Here is a 20703-nt window from a genome sequence, read left to right as displayed (position 1 = left end):
TATTTTGCATTTCTATAAGAGCCTACCATTGGGGATTAGTTCTCATGATCCTCTCCTTGCGTCGGTCTATTATTACTATTATCTCTTATTATGTCTTCTTGATGGCAAAGGCTGTAATTTATGTTAACTGCCACTTTTACATCATCAAATTATTAAATCTCTTTTTCATTTGAACACTTATTTGTGCAAACAGCTGATGGGGAATAACTCTGAATCACATAGTTACTTCACTTGTCATGCTTCCTGTCCTGAAAATAACATTTTGATTGTGACTGATGATGACAAACCTTCCTCTTCTCCTTTGGCTTCTTCTTCTTTGGTAATGCGCCGTCTTTGTCCGGTTTGTCTTTCTTCCTTTCTTTCTTCCCGTCCCTCTTCTTCTCTCCGTCCTCCTCGGAGCCGCTGCTCTTCTTTTTCACTTTAACGCTCTTCTTGGGCGGTTCAAGGTTGATCCCTGCATCTGCCGTCCAGTCAGAGTAATCGCTGGAGTAGTCGCTGAAAATTTGTCACAGAGCGAAGATTAAATACACAGGCGTATCTGTCTGTGTCTACATTTATGATTTGCATATGGTATGTGTATGTATATGTATATGAGGATATAGAAGATGTGTGTGATCTCTTACCTTGAACTACTGTGGTCATCCGGCCACGGCTCTTTTTCCTCATCCTCCTTCTCCTCCTCTGAGGAATGTCCGTTGATTTGCCGTACCTCCACCTCTCCCTGAAAACACACACAAAAAATTACACAGAATCAATCAAAAAGAATGAATAAAGTATATCAAAATAATGGAATTAAAACTCTACAGCCTCTTTAAAAACTCTAAAACACTGATTCAATTTTAAGGACAAATCATCTGTTTTTTAGTAAATACACTGCCGTATTTCAAGAACAGTTTCCCAAGTAATATATGAATCTAAATCCAGAACAAAGCAGTAACAGTAGTGTATGTATCTACCTCTGAGGTGCTGTCATCATCGTCTGCAGCCTCAGCGCTCTGGCGACTCGTCTCCTCCATGGCAGCACGAGTGTGATAACCATGGTTACCCTGGCTCCTCCTCCCCTCATCCACTACACACTCTGATGTGGGATGAACCTGCAACAACAGAGAATGGAGTGGTTAATGTGAAGGAGAGAAACAAGAATAACTAACATGATGTTACAGCTGATAGCAGAAAAATAATTAGGGGCAGGAGGGTGGGGAATAACAATGAGGAGATAATAAAGCTTGATTAAAAATACACTGAAGTTCTGTGTCTAAGAGATGTGAAGTTGTCAATATAATATTTTAAGAAGCAAAATAATCATACTTCTGTCAAGTGTAAAACAATAATGTGTGTGTGAATGTGTTAATTCACTCACCCTGCTCTCTTTGGGGAGAGAGTGGATGGTACGTCTCCTCCTTTCTGACTGATATATATTGATTTCCTCCTCCCCTTTAGCCTCACGCCAGTTCACCTGTCTCCTGCGAGATAACGCACATGCACAAATCATGATGTGTGTTAAAGCTACCACTTCTCAAACAGGGAAATCATATGATGCTCTGTCCTCCAAAGTCTGATTTCACATGTGTATCTGTGTGTTTTACCTGACAGAGGCGACCTCCAGCTCAGGGACAAGCACCCTGCGGCTCCAGGCCACCAGGTCTCCCTCTGTGGCCATCTGGCTGCGCGGGGCGTTGCTGTGCATCTGGCGGACACCCTCGATCTGACCGCTGCGACGAAGACCAACATTGGGTGGGGAGTGCACCTCTGTGGGCGAACCCACCGAGCCTGAGGAGAAGAGGCATCAAAAAGAGAGAAGCATAGCACTTTAAGTCAATCTGTCAACAACATTAAAAGGGAGACACCTATTTTTAAGGACACTGTTTAACATTCTTGATAAAGGATTAGAATGTTGACAGCTGATTTGCATATTTCTGGTAGATATTGCATATTACATATATGTATATAAAGCATAAAGTAAATGGGCTCTAAAATCGTTGGGTAGTAATCTAGGGCTGCAACTAACAATTATTTTTATTACTGATTAATCATTTTGTCTATAAAATGTCAGAATATAGAGCAAAACATCCATCACAATTTCCTAACGCCCAAGGTGACATCTTAAAAGACTGCTTGTGTGTCAGATCAACAGCTGAAAATCCAAAGATATTTGAGAAAGCTGCAAATCCTCACATATAAGACGCTGGAACCAGTATTGGTATTTTTACTGGAAAAAACACTAAAACCATTAGTCATTTAACACAACAATCATTGATTATTCTCCTGCTGATTGACTGATGATGAATTAATCAATTAACTGTTTCAGAACTAAAGGTGACTGAGTGAGCGATACAAAGAAAGACAAGGAAAAAATAATTATTCTAAAATATCGAGGAAGTCAGTTACTGAAGTAATTATATTTCAGTTGTAAAACCTAATTGAATTGAAGGGTACAGTAAATACACTCAAGGCTTTGTTAATAAGAAGGCTTTCTTTACATTCAAGTCAGTTAAATGCAATTACTTGTTACATTGTATATGCTAATGTGTGAGCATGGATCACCAAAGACACATGAGTGACTTTGATCAACTGTTTGTTTTCATCACTAAATGTATTAGCATAGATCCCAAACACTCAATTCAACTCTTTGAGACACAGATGCTTCATTAAACACTTTAGGGTTCCTGTGTAAATCTCACTCAGATGCCTAAAAAGCTTGTTTAGCATAATTGGACATTATGTATGTTGCATACTTCATAAGAAAAATGCTTTAGTTTCATAATACACTAATTCCAAACAAAGGGTTGGAAAGTTATTAATATGACTATGATAAATAAGTAATTATTATAAATGTATTGGGTGGTGTAATTTTCACACAGTTAATTGTACAAATTCATCATATCTGGATTAACATAGTATTTGCAAATAATTCTCAGCTTGTTTTAACGTGCTTCAAATATAACTGAAGTTTGCAACATACAAGTGACACTATGTTTACACAGCTTCAGTATTTTGAACTCAATTAAGACAATGAATTGACATCTTTAATTGCCTTAAATAATGTCTTCACTACTTCAAGCAGGTGAAAGCAAACACTGATACTAATTTGCATAGCATGTGGACCACACTGAAACCCTATTTGCATTAAAACACTGCCCACAACACAACAGTATGACCTTCCTGTCATGATCTGGTCCTACCTCTGCTGGCCCTGGTGTTTGCAGCGGCAGAGGCAGACACATCATTTGTCCCCAGCCTTTGGTCCTGTTCCTGCTGCAGCCTCTGAATCATTGTATCCAGAGGACTGGGACCGTCCACCGCTTGCTCACTCACCACTTGGTTCAGGCCTGACACAGACAGGAATGGAGCAAAAAAAGAGATTTCAAAATTGAAAGGGAAACAGAAAGACAGAAAAATCTGGTAAAATTAAGTTTTGAAATCAAACAGGCATTACATTCATAAAGATGGCCACTGCCAGCTATTTCCATTTAGTTGAGGCCAGCTAAAAAACCCCTACACTGTGCACGCCACGGTGTTTACACTATGCTACCATCCACTTCAAAGAGGAAAAAGGCAATGGGGTTTTCCCAAAATCCTGCAGAGTCACCTCAATACCCAGAGTGCTTTTTAAAAGCTGACAGCAGGGCAAGGTTAGGTAACAGCACTCTATACACTATGAAGCAAAAACTTCAAAGAGGTTGTAGAGACACCCCCCACCCCCACCTTCACCTGTCTCCACTGTGCAATACTAATGCATTTCATTAACTACTGATTGTTTCTGTTTATATCCCTGCCAAGATTTTAAACTGCCTTATTAATTCTGGCTATAATTGCCAAAGCTTGTACAGTTTCAGTGAAATCCTCTCATTAAGCACATTTGAGGACAGATAACATTCTTGTCAAGTAATAAGCTACAAGGGCAGTACAATCAGCTTGACAAAAGTGTCTTTGATCAGCTGACAGAATGGGCTCTGATGAGACCTCCAGGTAAAGATCTGATCTGAAGTGTACAAGCAGACAAGTTTCCGAGTTCAGCTACAGCTGGCTTAATGACCCCAGAGCGTGAAGAAGTGATACTCCTGAGGGTCTAATTTCAGCCTCTGTACCTGAGGAAGTGACCCCCATCTGTGGGATCAGCTGCTCATCCCTGCAGCCCTCCCTGCCGGGCACCAGCCGCTGGTATCTAGGAGGGTGGGGGTTTCCGTCCACGTCTACCAGGAAGGGAGGAGGCATTAGGTGTGGTGCCTGCTGAGTCTGCTCATCCAGCACGTAATTGTTGGCGTCCCGGATCAGTGGCCGGTAGTCGGTATGGAAGAACATCTGGTCCGCTATCTGAAGCAGAGGTGGAAAGCAACAGGTATATTTACACAGCACATTTTAAAGCTAATACATCTTTACATTGAGGAAGTAACACACAAATGACACTGGCGTTTTGTTACTACTAATATAAGTTGTTGTGTGTAAATGAGAAAGGCGATTCTGTTGCTTTACCTTGTCATACTTGCTGCTGGAGCCGAAGCCAAAGATGAGCAGGTGTCCATGGGAGTCTGTGGCTGCAAAATGCTGCCCATCTGGACTACATTTGCAGTCAAACAACGCCCCATGCCCTTGGCCCTCAATCTATACATGGGAGGAATAGAGAAATAGTGCACACTGTAAGTAGTATTCCCCCAGGTAGTATTGCACTAACTGGGGGAATTCCATGCAACTGTAGCCATTATATGGCATGGACACAGTTAATTCAAAATGTCTAATACACAAGATCACATGCACTGCTCAATAAGCAGCATGAATGGCATTTAGAAGAGTTGCTTTACAAGATTTTCCTTAAATAATGAATCAAACTAATTCATTTATGATTCAGCAAATAGCCAGTTTATAAAAACTGTCAAGTATTTACAACAGCATTTCAGACCAGCAGCATTTCCAGAAATAATAGTGAAATAAACAGACTGTGATGGACAGCAAGAGGAGTGTTATCCACTCTTACATAACAGGTAGGCTGCCAATAGAAACTGAAGCTAACTGCTCTGACCATCAACTGCCTCTTGCCTTTTGTTGTTCTGGGGGTTTTCCTTCATTTTCACAATACCCACATTCAAACACAAGATGAAAACATTGCTTTAGTTTGTGCCTCTTTGTCCCGTATTCATCAGAAAGACTCTGCATCTGCCAAATCTGAAGTGCTGAACTTTCACTGGTCTTCTACTTAGGTATATGCAAGAAGGACAGTGTTTAAGAGAGCAAGCAGAGTATGTTGGCTTAAATACCCTTATTTCAGGAGGCGTGTTGAATACATGATGCAGTCAGTGAGTAGATTAGCAGTTAAAGTTAAGCTGTCTGCCTGAAGTAGCTTGCAGGCTTTGATCCATTAAAGGAATAGTTCTGCATGTTTGGAAACGAACTTCCTCACTTTCCTGCTGAGAGGTAGAAGAGAAGATTGACACCACTCTCATGTCTGTCGGTGAAATATAAGGCTAAAGCCAGCAGCTGGTGGGCTTAGCCTCGCAGAAAACCAGGGAAACAGCAAGTCTGGCCCTGTCTAAAAGTAGCAAAATCTGCCTACCAGCACTTCTAAAGCTCACTACAGAAGAAATACTTTGGCACATAGCCCCCGTAAAAAAAAAACAACATTTTTTATAGCTTAAAAGCTGCTGGTAGATTCAAGCTACCTGTTTCCCCCTGCTTGCAGTCTATTCTCTCATCTAACTCTCAACAAGAAAGTGAATAAGCCTATTTCCCAAAATGCTGAAATATTACCTTAAAGTTCCAAATTGAAATCTGGGCCTTTTCACACACTATGTGTTATTAAACAACACTGTTCACTGTCTATGATCAAGACCAAGCTTTGGCCGACTGACCAGCTGTCTGAGTGACTCACTTGTTTTGAGACTGTGATTAATGCTGTCCTTGGTAACCATAGAAACACAAGCAGGAAATACAACAGTGGCTAACACACAATGATTAACACGCTAGATGAATACGTACACCAGCATATGCACATGTGGTGCCATGGTTTCACTCTACACTAGACTTATATCCATGGCCATACACAGTGCGTTACATGACATGGAAAATGCCATAATAGAGGTGAGAAAGTAAGACAGTGGAGACAGAAAGTGAAAGCACAGAGGGAGGGAAGGAACAGTTAGTGGGTGAGAGGGAAAGAATGCGAGTGACACTGGGAACGGAAAGGGAAAGAATGTGTGGTGGGAAAGCCAATACAAAAAGAATATTTCTAATGAAAACCATGTATCCCTGCAGCCCAGAGGAAAAAAAATTAAAAAATGCTAATCCGTGTATCTTTTTGCTGATTCACTGCATAAGAAAGCATGACATCTGTGTCACATGTGAGGGGTGGGGAAATTGAATCTGGGACACTTTAATGTGAGTGTAGCCAAAGAGAAGGGAGAAAGACAGTGACAGAGAGACAAGTGACAGGATGGACAAGGAGTCTCACCATGTTGAAATAGGAGCGGATCTTGACCCCTCTGGCCAGGTCCCACACAATACAATTCCCATCATGCCCCGCTGAGAAAAGGATTCTTGGATCAAAAGGGTGTGGCTCCAGAACGAACACCTCATCCTCATGACCCTGTCATTAAACAACACAAACATTTAGATTGAGACACTCTTAAGAAATAAGGACAGATGTAAAAAATAAATGACATCTGTTTCTTAAAGGACTGTACCTGTGATTTAACATAGTTTAGCCCTTTAACAATTGAGCAATCTCTGTACCACTTGTGTTACTCTCTCTGTGAGTGGGTTTAAGTGTACTCTAACATCCAACATTTCAGAGTCAACTGCCAAACCACAAGTGTTTTAATGCAAAAAAACAACCAAATTCATATCATCTTTTTACCAGTGTCCACATCTGCTTTTTGTTTTTCTTCTGGGTTTTCATGCAGTGTTTCCCAGGCAACAATGAAATGTCCCACATCCTTGAATGCATCACTGCAGAGAGTTTTCAACAGTCCCTGCAGCTACAGCTACATCAAGGTAACTGTGTGTCTGTGCTTGTGTGTGAATGTGTACCATTGTTACATACCATCAGGACATGGACGAGGTTTCCGGTGGTGGAGTTCCACACCTTTAGAGTCAGATTGTTGGCTGCAGTGATCACCGTGCTGTCGTGGCGATCCCACGCTACCATGGTAACCTTAAGCTTGGTCACCTTGTCTTCCAGTGGAGGAGGGTTGTACTTCCTGAGGGGAGGACATTGATGTCATGTTTACACCAGTGAAGATCAGTTCAGTTTTAGAGAGCAAATGTAAATGAATACTAGCATTTTGTTTGACTTGTCACATGTCAACGTATGTACTCTGTATGTAAAAGGTAAAGGGACTTTTTAAATGCAGCAACAGTAGCCCCAATAATTTAATATAATTAAATTGAATAATAAATTGTATTGTCTCACATTGTGTTGTGTCGTGCTGAATTGTATCGTATCGTATCGTATCGTATCTTGGAAACTGGTTAAGATTAAGATTATTATTAGACTTTATTTTTCCCACTTTCACGTTACAGCAGCAAGAAACAAGGGTGACCAAAATAGAAAAATAAAAATAAAAAATATAAGAAGCACAGTAACAAAGTTAGAGTGCAGCAATCAGCATTTTTAAAAAAAAACTCTCTATAATAAATAGAAAATGTGCAGTTGTGAAATGTGCAGTCGTAATATAGGAGAAATGGTGATAATCATTGAGGTAGATTAAATTTGTGCAAAATAAAGTGACCAGAAAAGTGGAGTTAAAATGGCATAAGAAATTAAGAGCATCCTCCTTCTGAAAAACTGATCAAAGAAATGCATGTGATCATTCTTGTTAATAAATATAATCTATTCTCTTCAATCATTTTACACCATTAATGAGGGGCTGCCCAATCTCACAGTTAAACCTACCTCTGACAACTCCAGCTAGTACATACATTTCAACATCTTCTTGCAATTCCCTGACTGTCTGTACTTTTCAACACTTTACAGATAGTACAGGAACACTGTTGAGTTCCTGCACCAAAGACAGCAGTACGTATCAGTCAAGTTATATTCAGTAGATTTGAGTTCATGTGTTTTTCACTGTTTATTATGTTATCTAAGCTTGAGTGGCATCATCACAAAGCAGCAACAGATTTTTATACCATCAATAACCAGGTTATCTGCATTAGATCTCATTGTTGTCTCATGTTTGTTGTGTTCATTCAGGCAATAAAGACTTAAACAGCCTGTCATCTTCATTCATTCAGTCAGTGATACCTGCAGTAAATCTATATTCTGTCTGGAAGCAATCGGGTAATCAATCACTGTCAGACTTTATGCCACAGGTGTAAAGGTTGGTTTTTTTTTCCTTTAACTTAATTATTTATGCCCTGTACACTATGAAGCACCTCACACAACTCTGAATAAATAAATGCAGATGTACATAACTGAAAGAAAAGCATTTTGTTGGTGGTACAAACTTTCAAACTATAGTTTTTACTTGAAAATAGTGCACAGATTTCAGCAGGGATTCCTGACATACCATAGGCCTAGGACTTTTTGTATTAAAAAAATGATTGTTTTTTGTAAAATTCAGCCTGACATGATAACCCGCAGGATCATCCCAGCCCACAGCTCTGAGCCCTAAGCACAACACCACTAGTGGAAAAGCCAGGCTCTGACAGCCGTACACACACACACTTACCCGGGTAATTTGGTCTGCATGTCCAGCAGAATGCTTCTCCAGCCCTGAGGCTGCAGCTGCCAGATTCGTGCTGTACCATCCCTGCTGCCGCTCACAAACCTACAACACACACACACACACAGATTTGTGAGCACATAATCATGCAGCAGCTAAACTGTAAATACAACACTTGGTTCTATTTCAGCTCTCTGCAGTACAATGGTTGCTTTCATCAGCACACATCAGTATACACTAATTGTATGTACCCTCCCCTCTTCTTCTCCATCTCTTCCACCCCTCCCTTTTGCACAGACAGCCTACCTCCCTCACTGCTGAGATTACAGCAGCCCAGGGGAGTTACAGCTGAGCTTGTTTTTCTGCAAATCTCCACATAGGCACACATAATTTTACACTCAGCAAGTGCATGATATGTGCAAGCGTGTGCATGTGTGTCTATGTGTGTGTGAGAGAACTTGTATTAAAGCATGTATCAGATAGTAAGTAACAGTGGTGTTTCTGCTGACACCATCAAGTCACATTACAACACCCTGAGGTTCCATAAAAACAAACAGCAGCTCACACACAAAAAATTAACTACACCAACTACGTAGCTCACCCAAAGACACACAAACACAACCTGTGTAAACCTACCTGTCACTGCAATGTGAAAATTGGATGCTGTCGACTTTGTCCTGAGTGAGACAAATACAGGAGAAAAGTCAAAACAATACAATAAGTAACATTTCCTCTGCCAGTCTTCCAAATCATGACACATTCAATGTGTACTACCGATAGCATTTTTTACAACAAAATCTTAACTTGAGATCCACTTCCAAGCTTTTTCCAGAACTTTCACACCATCTCACTGTCTCCCTCAGTGGATGGAGTTTGCCCAGTTTTCATGGAGAATGATGACAACTCTCCATAACAAAACTTAAAAAATTCAGCTGCTAAGGAAGACCATGAGATACAGTTGAAAACTCAGAAAAAACAAAAGTGAGTGGGCCTTGAGTTATTTGTTTGTGTTTTTTTTTTGTTTTGTTTTTTTAAGAATGAACTTGCACAATTAAAAATTACCATGTATTTTCACAAACTGATGTGGACACAAAATACAGATTTTGTCTGTAAAAATCTAAAACAGATCATGGACAAGACAAACTGATATAAATATAACAGACAAGGAGTTTCTTTAAAGCACTGTAAAAATGCTCTTTGTTGACTCACTGTATGGGACTCAAGTTCAGAGATCTTCTCTGGTTGGCCTGAACCAAAGTAGTACACCCTGATGATATGATCCGTGCTTCCTGTGGCGAGGAACATACCACCTGGAAACACATGCAGGATTAGAATAATTCTTGCTGGGCAATTGCACAGTAGCATTCGTTTACAATTATTTTTTTTTTAAATTCTTTGCTTCTCCTCTGTTTCATGCTGATGGCACAGTAACATCACAAAATCCATACATTCCAGAATTTTTAAGACAAATTTAGGATAAATAATTGAATACATAATCAATATTCGCTTCAAGGTCCAAGCTGTGCTGAAACACAAATTTTGTCTTGTATTTTAATGTGCAAACTTTGCAAACTTTTAAGTCAAATGTTCAAGGTCAATAACATCTCAAAACAGAAATATATTTTCAGCAACAGTGAGGCACACTTATTTCACATTTACTGACTAGCAGCAGATCCACTTGAGTGTGGCTGTCTGCTGTGCTAGCTCTTCAGTTAATCTGGGCTAATTGTGCTTTTTCTTTTTTTTTAGTTCTATTCCCCCTCTGGTGGTGCAGAAGCATGCGTGAAGATCAAAGCCAGCTGTGTTCACCTGCGCTGAATGAGGAGCAGATCATCTGGACGCCAGGTCTGGAACGCTCTGTGAATTTACTGGGCCTCTGACTGAACACAGACACAAGAACAGAAAAAGATGTTCACAGTGAAATACAGCCATTTCTGACTGAATATATTGGTTTGTATGTTTTAAAGAGTGTGGATTTCACAGGTAGGCAGGTTTGCTGAATTAGAATGACTGTTGCAGATTGTATGACTTGGCATATTCAGCACAGTAGAAGTTATGACATGAACCATTCAGAATCAAATCCACCATTAACAGGAAATTGAAAGTGAGAGAAGTCATGTAGAAAAGTGTCAGTGCAACAACATTCCAAATCTGAATGTCGTAGATCAATCCAGGCCTAAATAATGTTGCATGACTTTCATAACGTAACAATCATAGCTATGACGAGACGACTTTCAAAAATGCTTGACAAATATTTCATACATCAAAAGGTGTGAACAGCACTTGTGCAGGTAAGACTTTGTGCTTCTCACCCAAACTTGAGCGTCCGTGCATCCCACTGCCAGAAGCAGATGGTTCCATCAGCTCCGGTTGAGGACAGGTAGCGCTTGGAACCACTACAGAGAGGAGAAAACTGCGAACACAACCAATTATAGGTTACAGAGCTGATCACCGTGGGCACTCAAAATAATTTCCCAGCAAAAAAAAAAAAGGACAATTAACACACATAAGCAAAAAAAGCCTTTGTAACAATATAGGTAGAGGTGAGAGATCCAGAGAGAGAGAGAGATAGAGAGGCCATCCCAAACACTGTGGGTGATCAAACATTTCATGATATGTATTCACAGGGTAAGGCTGGCAATGTTGTGTATTCATCCAAGTCCTATAAAAAGACCAAAGTCAACAATGAACTAATCCCACCAGAGAGTATTGCCTATGCCAAAGCCCAACATACCTTATTACTCTGTGCCTTAGATCTCCACTGTTTTCCAAAAATTTACTTACCAGCATGTATTAATTCATTCATTACTCTTGTTTGCTAAAAACTACAGTGCCTAGCTATTTCAAGAAATTACTTAGCCTTTTAAAAAATGCTTATAACAAACAAATTCACTGTTTTAACTGACATTTTTTTGTCTTTTAATCAGACTTTGACAATAAGAAAAACAACACCCGGCTTATCCAGTAAAAACAGACATGATCTTCTAACACCAATATGCACACCTCTGACTGTAAAAATGAGTTTGCTCACAGAACCAATACTAGCATTTTATTGCATGCTGGATATCAGCCAGTCATGTCATCAATTATCCGTATGTTGTAGGTTTCTTTTTGACCTTTCCTACTTAACATGTAAAAGCTACAGTGGACTGCAGTAAAGCATCACATGGTCATGATCTAAATATAGTTTTTGTGGTTCCCCATTTTACAAAGAATACAGTTACACTGAATGCGTCATATTCAGCAGTATAAAATTAACCAACGCACAAAATACCCACAAAAACACTTTGGTCAGTCAACACTTGCCTTAACTACCCATCCAAACTGGTTGGATGAAGTTTTGATAATGTACTGTTACAGACAGACAGACAGACAGACATACACACACACACACACACACACACACACTCTACAGGCACACAGGCAGCCAGAGGGCACAGATTAAAAATATTGTTAGTGGCTTTCAGATCCTCTTCTTGGGCAAACCAAATACACACAGACAGACAAACAAGCACAACCACATATCCTGACAGTTCCCCTACCTGTAGTGACGTGATAGAGGCTGCATGTCCCTCCAGGACAGCCAAAGGGGCACAGGTCTGTAAGCACCAAACTCTGATGGTCTTGTCACAGGAACCAGCAGCGATCATGGTGTTCTCGTAGCTGACGGCCATGTCGGAAATCTCAGCAGCATGGCCCCGCAGCGTCGCCAGCAGACGTCCGTCATCTGTTCCCCAGATCTTCACAAGGCAGTCGTCTGAGCCCTGGGAAAGAAAGACAGAACCATCAACAAGACTGTCAGACATGAATGAAGACCAGTATTTTGGATGGTTTGAAAAGTGGCATGTCTGCTTCTGAGGCACACTTCTAGTAAGACAAATTAAACATGTCAAGCTGAAAAAGACTTTAAAAATCCATCTGAGCACACTGCAGCCTTGGACTGTCAGCAGATTGGCAAACTTGGAACACAAACATAAGAGAGAATGAGAATCTTTAGATGCAAAAATAGAGGTGATTAATCTACAATGTGACAAAAGTGACGATGAATATTTGAAGGCACTAGATTGTCAAACAATTTATATGGTTCTACTAATTTGATTATTACCAGTAAAGGGAATAACACTGTAGCTGTCATGTAGACACCCTCACTATATTATCCTATGTCAAGAACTAAGTAACACTAAGCATTTCCCAGTTAACAGGCAGATCACTACCATGGTGTGAGTATATCTTATATTGTGTTTGAGTCAGTACATGCTCCTGCAAGGAGCCAAAGTTCAAACACAAAGGTGCATTTCTATAAACAAAGAGAAACTTGCTTAACTAAAAGTACACACTACGTTATGTTTTCTGTTGGCTAAACTACATTATATTTTTACATTTAAATAATCATTAAACAAATTGTGGAAATGTTGGGTTATTAGAGGGATCAGGTTCTTGCAACCATGTAAAGTACATGTTACCATGTTACTATACAGTTACAGTATGCAGATGAGCACACTTAATGTATTTCAGCATACCATTAAAACACAAACAACAGGAAAAACAAACCATCTGACTCACTACCCAAAACTGAGATTTTTCACACCACTGTGAGAGAGAGTGGCCTGCACTGTGAGTACTCCTCGCGCCAGCTGAAATAAAGCAGAACTGCACTGAGGAAGATAGAGTAATCTCAAACTGTGGAGAAACACTTAATGTGTATTGGCTGAGGCGTCAGTGAGACCTCACAAGATGTCTCATTTTGACAAAAGCTGTTGTGGGTTTCTTGCAAAGAGGTAATTTCAGACGGAAAGTCCCCTCAGTTGAATATTTAGTATTTAGTATTAATAGAGGGAAGCAATGCAAGGAAAGAATGGAGAACAAAAGCAATGCATCCAAAAAGGCCAGGAACAGTTAAAAAGATAGTATGTATAGTTAAGCCTACAAGAATTTTTGCACTAAATTCCTGAGGCAGCTCCTTAAAAGCTCTTTAATCTAGACTGAAAAAGCTTGATCAAGACATTAAAACAGCCTACAGGGACTCAGCTAAGAAGTCCTGGCTGTGATCCAGCTTGCCAGGGGTTAAAATGTTTGTGATTCAACACGGTGCCAGAACCATCTGTGCCTTGATTAATATCTCAAAATAATTTCTAAAACCAACAGGTCACCAGTAGCAAGACGCCGAAACTCGGTGTGATGTGATTGACTGTTGTATTCTGAGCAGAGCCTGCTGTGTGCAGTTTGTGAAAGCTAGAAATAGAGGAGTTAAGACTTAAGAGTGTGTAATGTTAGAAGAATTCATAAATTTGCAAAGACTGATTGTCAGCATTAAACTTTCAATCAAAAACAATTGACAAACAAGGGGATCAGGCGCTAATGGTGACATCAGATTAGATTACAGTTAGCTGGTTGCAGAATGTGCAGAACACATTCATCCTTTTATATCTGCAAAACATTTTGAAAGACAGGCCACGCTATCAGCGTCCGCATAGATTTTAGAGGAAATGTGAGATGAAAACCCCCCCCCTCTGAATAAATCATAATCACTCGCTCCATCACCAGTAGAGCAGAGTCTGACTGGGGCTGTTATTTTCTGTGCACTGATCAAAACAGCGAGCGGTCCCTTAGTGATTTAGAAAAAGCCCAAGGAAAATTAAAGCTGTGGCAAGATGGACAAAAAAACTGATGTGGCCAAATGAAAGCCAGGCTTGAAAGGTATACGGTTTGGAAAAGCCAGAGACTTGGTGCTAACTTTCCTCGTTGCTATAGATGTGAAGTTATGTTAGCTACCGTCACAGGGACAAACAATCCATTCCAGCCAGTCTAATTTGTCCTTCCCAATGGCCATGATAATGAGCTCGCAGCCATTTCTATAGCTATATTACTCAAATCAATATGGCCATTTGCCAATCAATTGTTTAACCAAACCTATATGCACGTGTGCATTGATCACACATGATCACAGTGAATGTTTAGGCCAAACATTTTAATTACTTATCTATCAATCTGCCTGCCACTGCAGCAAAGCCTGAGCAAAAAGAATGAAGAGATCCAAAAATAAGAAAATATATAAATAAAAATGATCTTGTGATGAAAGGAGACAGCGAGAAAGAGAGAGAGAGAGAGAGAGAGAGAGAAAAAAAACGAGCAGAGAAAAAAAAGGGAGAAGGAGAAAGTGAGGGAGACTAAGAATGAATTTTAATTCTGGCACTTAGCCAGCACCTCAGAGGAAACATTTTCTCCAGTTATGATGAGAAATAGCAAGACGAGGGGAGGGTGGGGGGGGAGAAGAGAGAGGGAGGGAGAGAAAGGAACAAAGGAGGGGCAGCGCAGAATAAGGGAAGGGGGAGAGGAAAAAGAGAGAGAGAGAGAGGAGAGAGAGAGAGAGAGATAACGGGAAAAGACACAGAGAGAGTCAATCGACCCCCCCCCCCATCCCTCCCTCTCAGCAGACAGCCATTTTTAGAGATTTAAGAAGTGAAAGCTGAAAATGGTGTATAGCAGCAGGCAGTGTTTGACTCAAGGATCCAAACACAAGGACGACAACATTAAACCAACATTATCTCATTGTTCGTTCAATATTTAACACATTGCCTGTGCTGTACCTCTAACACAGCCACATGGAACAGGAAGCTAACACAGTATAATATATACAAGAGGCATCCTGAGGGCAAAGGTCAGCTTCCTCCTTTAGAGAATATGGGAATCCCTTGTTTTCCCTCTTTAAAACAGGATCATTGTCAGAAAGTTGTGTGAATTTTCTCTCCTGCAGGCTGAATTCAGTCACAGCTGTGAGTCACTGAGTAAAAGCGTCCCACCCCAGTAAGGTAAACAGTAATTACCTCCTACCATAACTGTTAAAGCAAGGAATACAGATGCTCATTCGTCTTGGTAAGCAAAAGACAGCTTGTAACAATCAAAGACATACACAACACACAAGAGGTGACTCCAAACAAACACAGAGCTGACGCTGTCACACAACAATGTCAGCGAAGTCACTTTGAACAGGTTCCTTCAGCACAGGTACACACACACACACACACACACATAGACACACTGGCATTGCACCACCACACATGTGCGTAGACACACACAAAAAACCGCAGCCTTACCGTGAAGATGCGCCGTCCCGTCCTGTCAAAGGTGACGCAGTAGACGGACGACAGGTGTCCCAGGATCCTCTTGTGCATCTTCATGTGCTGGTACACGGCGGTGGGCACCAGCTGCCGGAGACGGTAGGAGCCGTTCAGTCGACGGCTGAAGCTGGTCTCCACTGGAAGAAAAGATACACGTCAGTAAGGACGACACGATATGTGGAGAAGACAATAACTCACTTATTTAATGGGAGAAAATGAAAATGGGCAATAACTCTGTTTCCTTGCGCAAAAACACACTGTGATTTTGAAGGAAATCAATACTGGCAAGTAAAGATACAACATAGTGTGTAAGATCTGACCTACAGACTGGAGAGCAAAGGAACAAACAAAGTAAAACTGGTTGAATGTTATTTTTCATTGGAAAATTTTAACATACCAATATTAGGTGGGCTTCCGATAGATAACTGGTGGCTCTGGTGGTCTTCCACAGTGAAGTGCAGCCAGTGCGGAGCCCTTCCACACAACATGCTTGCAACCTGGAGAAAGAACAACACACAAGAAAAGTGTTAATATACATTAAACACACATTATAGATTATACTGCCATGTGAACTTTTCAGCGTGCAGCTACACTTGAGCACATGAAATACTGTATTTACATGAGGTCTGTAGTCTACACAAACATGTAGTAATATATAATAACTGCCTGAGAGGGTGTGTTTGCATGGTGTGTACATTCAAGTGGCTCATGTGCACATGTGTTGTACATTCACTCACTCTTGCTGGTGCGGAGGAGATTCTGCCTGCCAGCCCCCAGCAGGCTGGTGAGTCCAGGCACGCTGGCAGGGACCTCCCTCTCCAGCAGGGGACAAACTCTGGTGCAGACCTGCAGCAGGTGGTCTGGACTGATGTGGCGGTAGAGCTTCACCTGAGCACAAACACACACACAGACATGTTATCTCACACGTTTGTAAATCAGCTGACAATGACATGAATGAATGACAAAACACCAGTCGGTGGTGAGCTGGGCAGTATGGTAAAAAGGGAAACTGAAAGAAATGCGTTTAAGCTTTCGCCAAATGCTGATGCGTCAAGACATTCAACACCTACTAGCTCTACATTTTCTGTAGCTCAGCTGGCAATGACCCTGACGAAAGTGGCAAGGAAAAGAAAAGCTTTCTGTAAGAATGGTACCAGATTATTACACCAATCTGAAAATTCTGACCATCTAAAAATTTACTGGACGCTTTGGGAGATAAAAAAAAACATTTTTCAGTAGATCATAATTAAAATGAAAACACTGGCTGGCACATGAAAAAGAAAGAGTTAAGCATTTACAAGTAACTGTGACCTGTAAACAAAAATATTAATTTTTTGGCTTGAGTCCATTTAATTTTCAATTCTTAAGGACATACACAAAAAATTATTTTCAGCAACAGCAAAAAAAAACAAGGTCACTACCCCAAATGCCTTCTGGTTTGTGGAGCTCTTCAGCATTTGAATAGGAAAGTTGTCCTTTTAATAACTAAATTATTTCTGCCTGCCTATTTCTGAGGGTTTCAACACAGATAAACTGAGTGAGGATAATATGAAAAAATAAAAAATGATTGCCCACTTTTTAACTGAATGAAAAGGATCAAATGAAATCTGCAACAAAATAGATGCGGAAATTCAGATCAACTGTGTCTTTTAAATGGATATAGAGACAGTTTACAACAGTGTGGTGCAACAGCAGAGGAGGGGGGCGTGGCATGCAACATAAGTATGAAGCAGAATGAAAGCCACACTGTTAACACAGTGTGTCTCTGATTCCACTGACACATGGGGACACTCCTGCATGGCCTACTTCTGAAGAAACACACACGCCTGAATGACGGGAATAGCAGCCACACAGCAGAGAGATAAACATGCAGAATTCAGCAGCACTGTGTTTACTTCAGGACGCAGGATTATTTTAAATGTATTAATTTAAATCAGACATGGAGTAATCAGGTTTGTTTCAGACACATCTGATTTAAATATCCAAACTGGGTCAAATAAGCCTGAAATTAAACAATTAAACTCCTCTCATACACACACACACACACACACATTTTCTCCATTCCATTATCTGAGCACTGACACTAACACTTATTCTCTCCCTGAGACTCAGACACACACAGACAGACACACACACACACACACACACAATTAATGACCCCTTAATTGCTTTCAACATCCTTGCTGGTCCAGAGACGTGATCAGTGTTTCTAAGCACATATCAGCACACAAGCCTCTCACAGGTACGCTCAGACCCATGACGATTATACACACACACACACACACACACACACACACCACCAGAGTGATGTGTAATAACAATTTGCTCCATTTTACTTGCCTCTGAAGGGTAATGGATAACGCTCACCCCCAGCTACAACAGCACCACCAGAAAGCACATGGTCCTACACACATGTCTGCAAGTAACCTCTGTATCACTGTATCACCTCACATTTCAATACACTGCTTAAAAATCTATAAATATCTTTCCCCTAAAATATTATTGTTTTTAACATACATTTGTAATACTAAAAAGCACCACCATGCTCACATTTTCTATTCATTAATAGTAAAAAAAATGGAATTAATAAAATAAGGTAAATATATTTATGGTCATAATGATGGCAGGTTTTTACTTCATTCAAAAACAGGCCTATATTTATGTGTACATTGTGCTCCGGGTCAATTTTATATGCAAAATATAAATAATGATACATCTAATTAATCCGCCTTAATTAATTAGCCATAATTAATACTGTTAATCATTACAATATCACTGAAGTCAGCGTTGATTCCTTATAGCTGCCCAACCCCCTTCTGTACCAGCCCAGACATCAACGTTACACTTCTCACAAAACAACCAGTGATCCAGCGACCCTGCCTCTAAACGCTATTTTAAAAAAACAAACAAACATTTGTTCTAATAATTCAAAACGCTCCGCAGTATTTGTAATAGGGGAAATTATGCACAATAGACAGGAGGCAGGCTGAACGGCTGAGGATGGGAGGAGGAGGAACGGAGAGCCGAGTGAGCCAAGCAGGAAGAGAGAGAGAAAAAAAAACACACACACACAGGCGGGCAGAAAGACACTGTTAATAATTTCTTAAACGTATATTTTTACGTCCCGTTCAAGCCACACTTCATGCGATCTCGCCTTTAGTGTTCATCTATCTGCCTTTGTGGATACGGGAGTGGAAATCCATAAAAATGTAGGTTTTTGTAGATTAAACAGGCCAGAGGTCGTTATATTTTTAAATAAGTGTTAAAATAAAACTAAAATAAAGCAAAACATGGGGATGCACACTTTGAGCCGACTGGCTAAGAAATAAATAAGTAAGCGATGATTAATTCTCTCCACGCCCCCATGCGTAAACGGCGCTTTCAGGCGAGCCCTGTTTGTTTACATGACAATTAGCGACGTCAATTAATAGCGCGATTAGAAGATATCGGCTCAACGTTACCTCTCATCTTCACACAAACTGATCTCCCTCTTCTCTCCCAGCCGATCTTGGACCTCAGTCCCCAACAACTGCTCTCCAAAATGACTCCACAACAAGCGGGCAGCAGCCTCCCAGCCTCTTAAATGGGAGCTGTAACTCCAGCTTTACTGAATATACTGTTTATATTCTCCTCAAAAACTCCTGTTTTCCAACTCTTGCCCCCTGTGTGTTTTCAACCCATGCACACAAATTATGGTTCTTGCAGGACAAGAGCGCCTCCATCTCTCTCTGGCTTGTGGCGCAGGGAGTCCCTCCTCCGGATCCTGGCGCTCCTACACCACAACACTCATGACGTATCAACATTTCACACACATTTTTCCAACAACTATTAAAACCTTTAGGATGTGCATGGTACCAAACTCGCACACCACGGTGCACATGAGGCTGGGACCCGACCCCTTGGTGCCCCAAAACGGCCCCAACTTGCAGCCAGCTCGCCCTGCAAAGTCCTTTTCAGTTTTTTCTTTACCACCTGATTTAAAAATTGCGGGAAATTCAATTTTTATTTTGCTCTCTAAAAACTTTTTCCTCAGTTATAGAGCACCCTTACCAAATTTTCGTACGTCCCGGGGTGTTCCTGCCCTGTCCAGTCCAGTCTTTTGGGTAGCAGCTGAGATGGAAAAATAGTGTCGAGTGTGATCATTCAGTTCATAAATGTATCGAGTGATGTTTTAAAACAGTAAATGATAAATCAGAGTAAAAGCAACATCACAAAGTACAGTGCAGAGAGAAGCATCTCTCTCGTACTGCTGACTGCTTACCTCCTTCTCCTCCACCTCCCTTATCAGGGTCTGAAAATAGGATACAAATACAAAATTACACCCCATGACAATTTCGGACATATTATAAATTATCCTAAAATGCAAAAACACCAACCTCGGCTGCTTTTTGACACGGTCCAGCTTGTAGAAATCGGGCTATTAGGAAGTACAGTTCTGGTATGGTTGGAGGGGGAGAAGAGGACGGGAGCTGCGTTAGAAGAGGGCACCGAGGAAATTGGGGGGATATTAAAACAACCATGACATATTTTCCGATCTCCTTTACTCACCAGAAGTCAACTGCGCGATGTGTGTACTGTCTGAAGCCATTTTGGTGTTGTTTGCCAGGGCAGCGCCAGAGCCTGTGTGGTGGGTCTAGGTGGCTGCCCTGTAGCTGTCACTGTTTATCCACCAGGAAGAGGCAGCCTCCATTCAGCTCCGCTCGCACAAAGTCCCGGCTGCGTCGAGTATTCCTCCGCGAAGCGGCAATTAGGGCGCGCTGAACGGTTTACTCCGCAAAAAACCGTCTTGCTCTTGCAAAGAATCAACCGCCACGACATTCCTGGGTTAACTGCGCCCCGGGCTGAATTTTGGTGGCAGGCGCTCGACCGCTGAGGCATGTTTGTTTTAATCCCCCTCCCCCTCAAACGAAAAAGCGCAAGCCCTCTGC

The 20703-nt window shown here is 41.0% G+C and overlaps 1 protein-coding gene across 1 annotated transcript in view; it reads right to left on the bottom strand.

Moving 5' to 3' along the window:
* Positions 1-20470, bottom strand: part of phip (pleckstrin homology domain interacting protein) — a 33960-nt gene extending 13490 nt beyond the window's left edge. The window contains 24 exon segments of the mRNA XM_018697913.2: positions 288-495; positions 624-721; positions 957-1094; positions 1361-1463; positions 1587-1770; positions 3183-3329; positions 4089-4314; positions 4474-4602; positions 6443-6577; positions 7034-7190; positions 8664-8762; positions 9294-9334; positions 9867-9967; positions 10467-10537; positions 10970-11070; positions 12200-12421; positions 15752-15912; positions 16173-16191; positions 16193-16272; positions 16513-16663; positions 19826-19885; positions 20037-20066; positions 20152-20210; positions 20324-20470. Coding sequence (XP_018553429.1) covers positions 288-495; positions 624-721; positions 957-1094; positions 1361-1463; positions 1587-1770; positions 3183-3329; positions 4089-4314; positions 4474-4602; positions 6443-6577; positions 7034-7190; positions 8664-8762; positions 9294-9334; positions 9867-9967; positions 10467-10537; positions 10970-11070; positions 12200-12421; positions 15752-15912; positions 16173-16191; positions 16193-16272; positions 16513-16663; positions 19826-19885; positions 20037-20066; positions 20152-20210; positions 20324-20363 — 2760 coding nt within the window. The 5' untranslated portion in view covers positions 20364-20470.
* Positions 20471-20703: the final 233 nt, after the last annotated feature.

This window comes from Lates calcarifer, linkage group LG7_1, assembly GCF_001640805.2.
Source record: "Lates calcarifer isolate ASB-BC8 linkage group LG7_1, TLL_Latcal_v3, whole genome shotgun sequence".
NCBI classification, from domain to species: Eukaryota; Metazoa; Chordata; class Actinopteri; family Centropomidae; genus Lates; species Lates calcarifer.
Note: the sequence above shows the minus strand (reverse complement) of the source record. Positions and strands in the feature narration are given on the sequence as shown.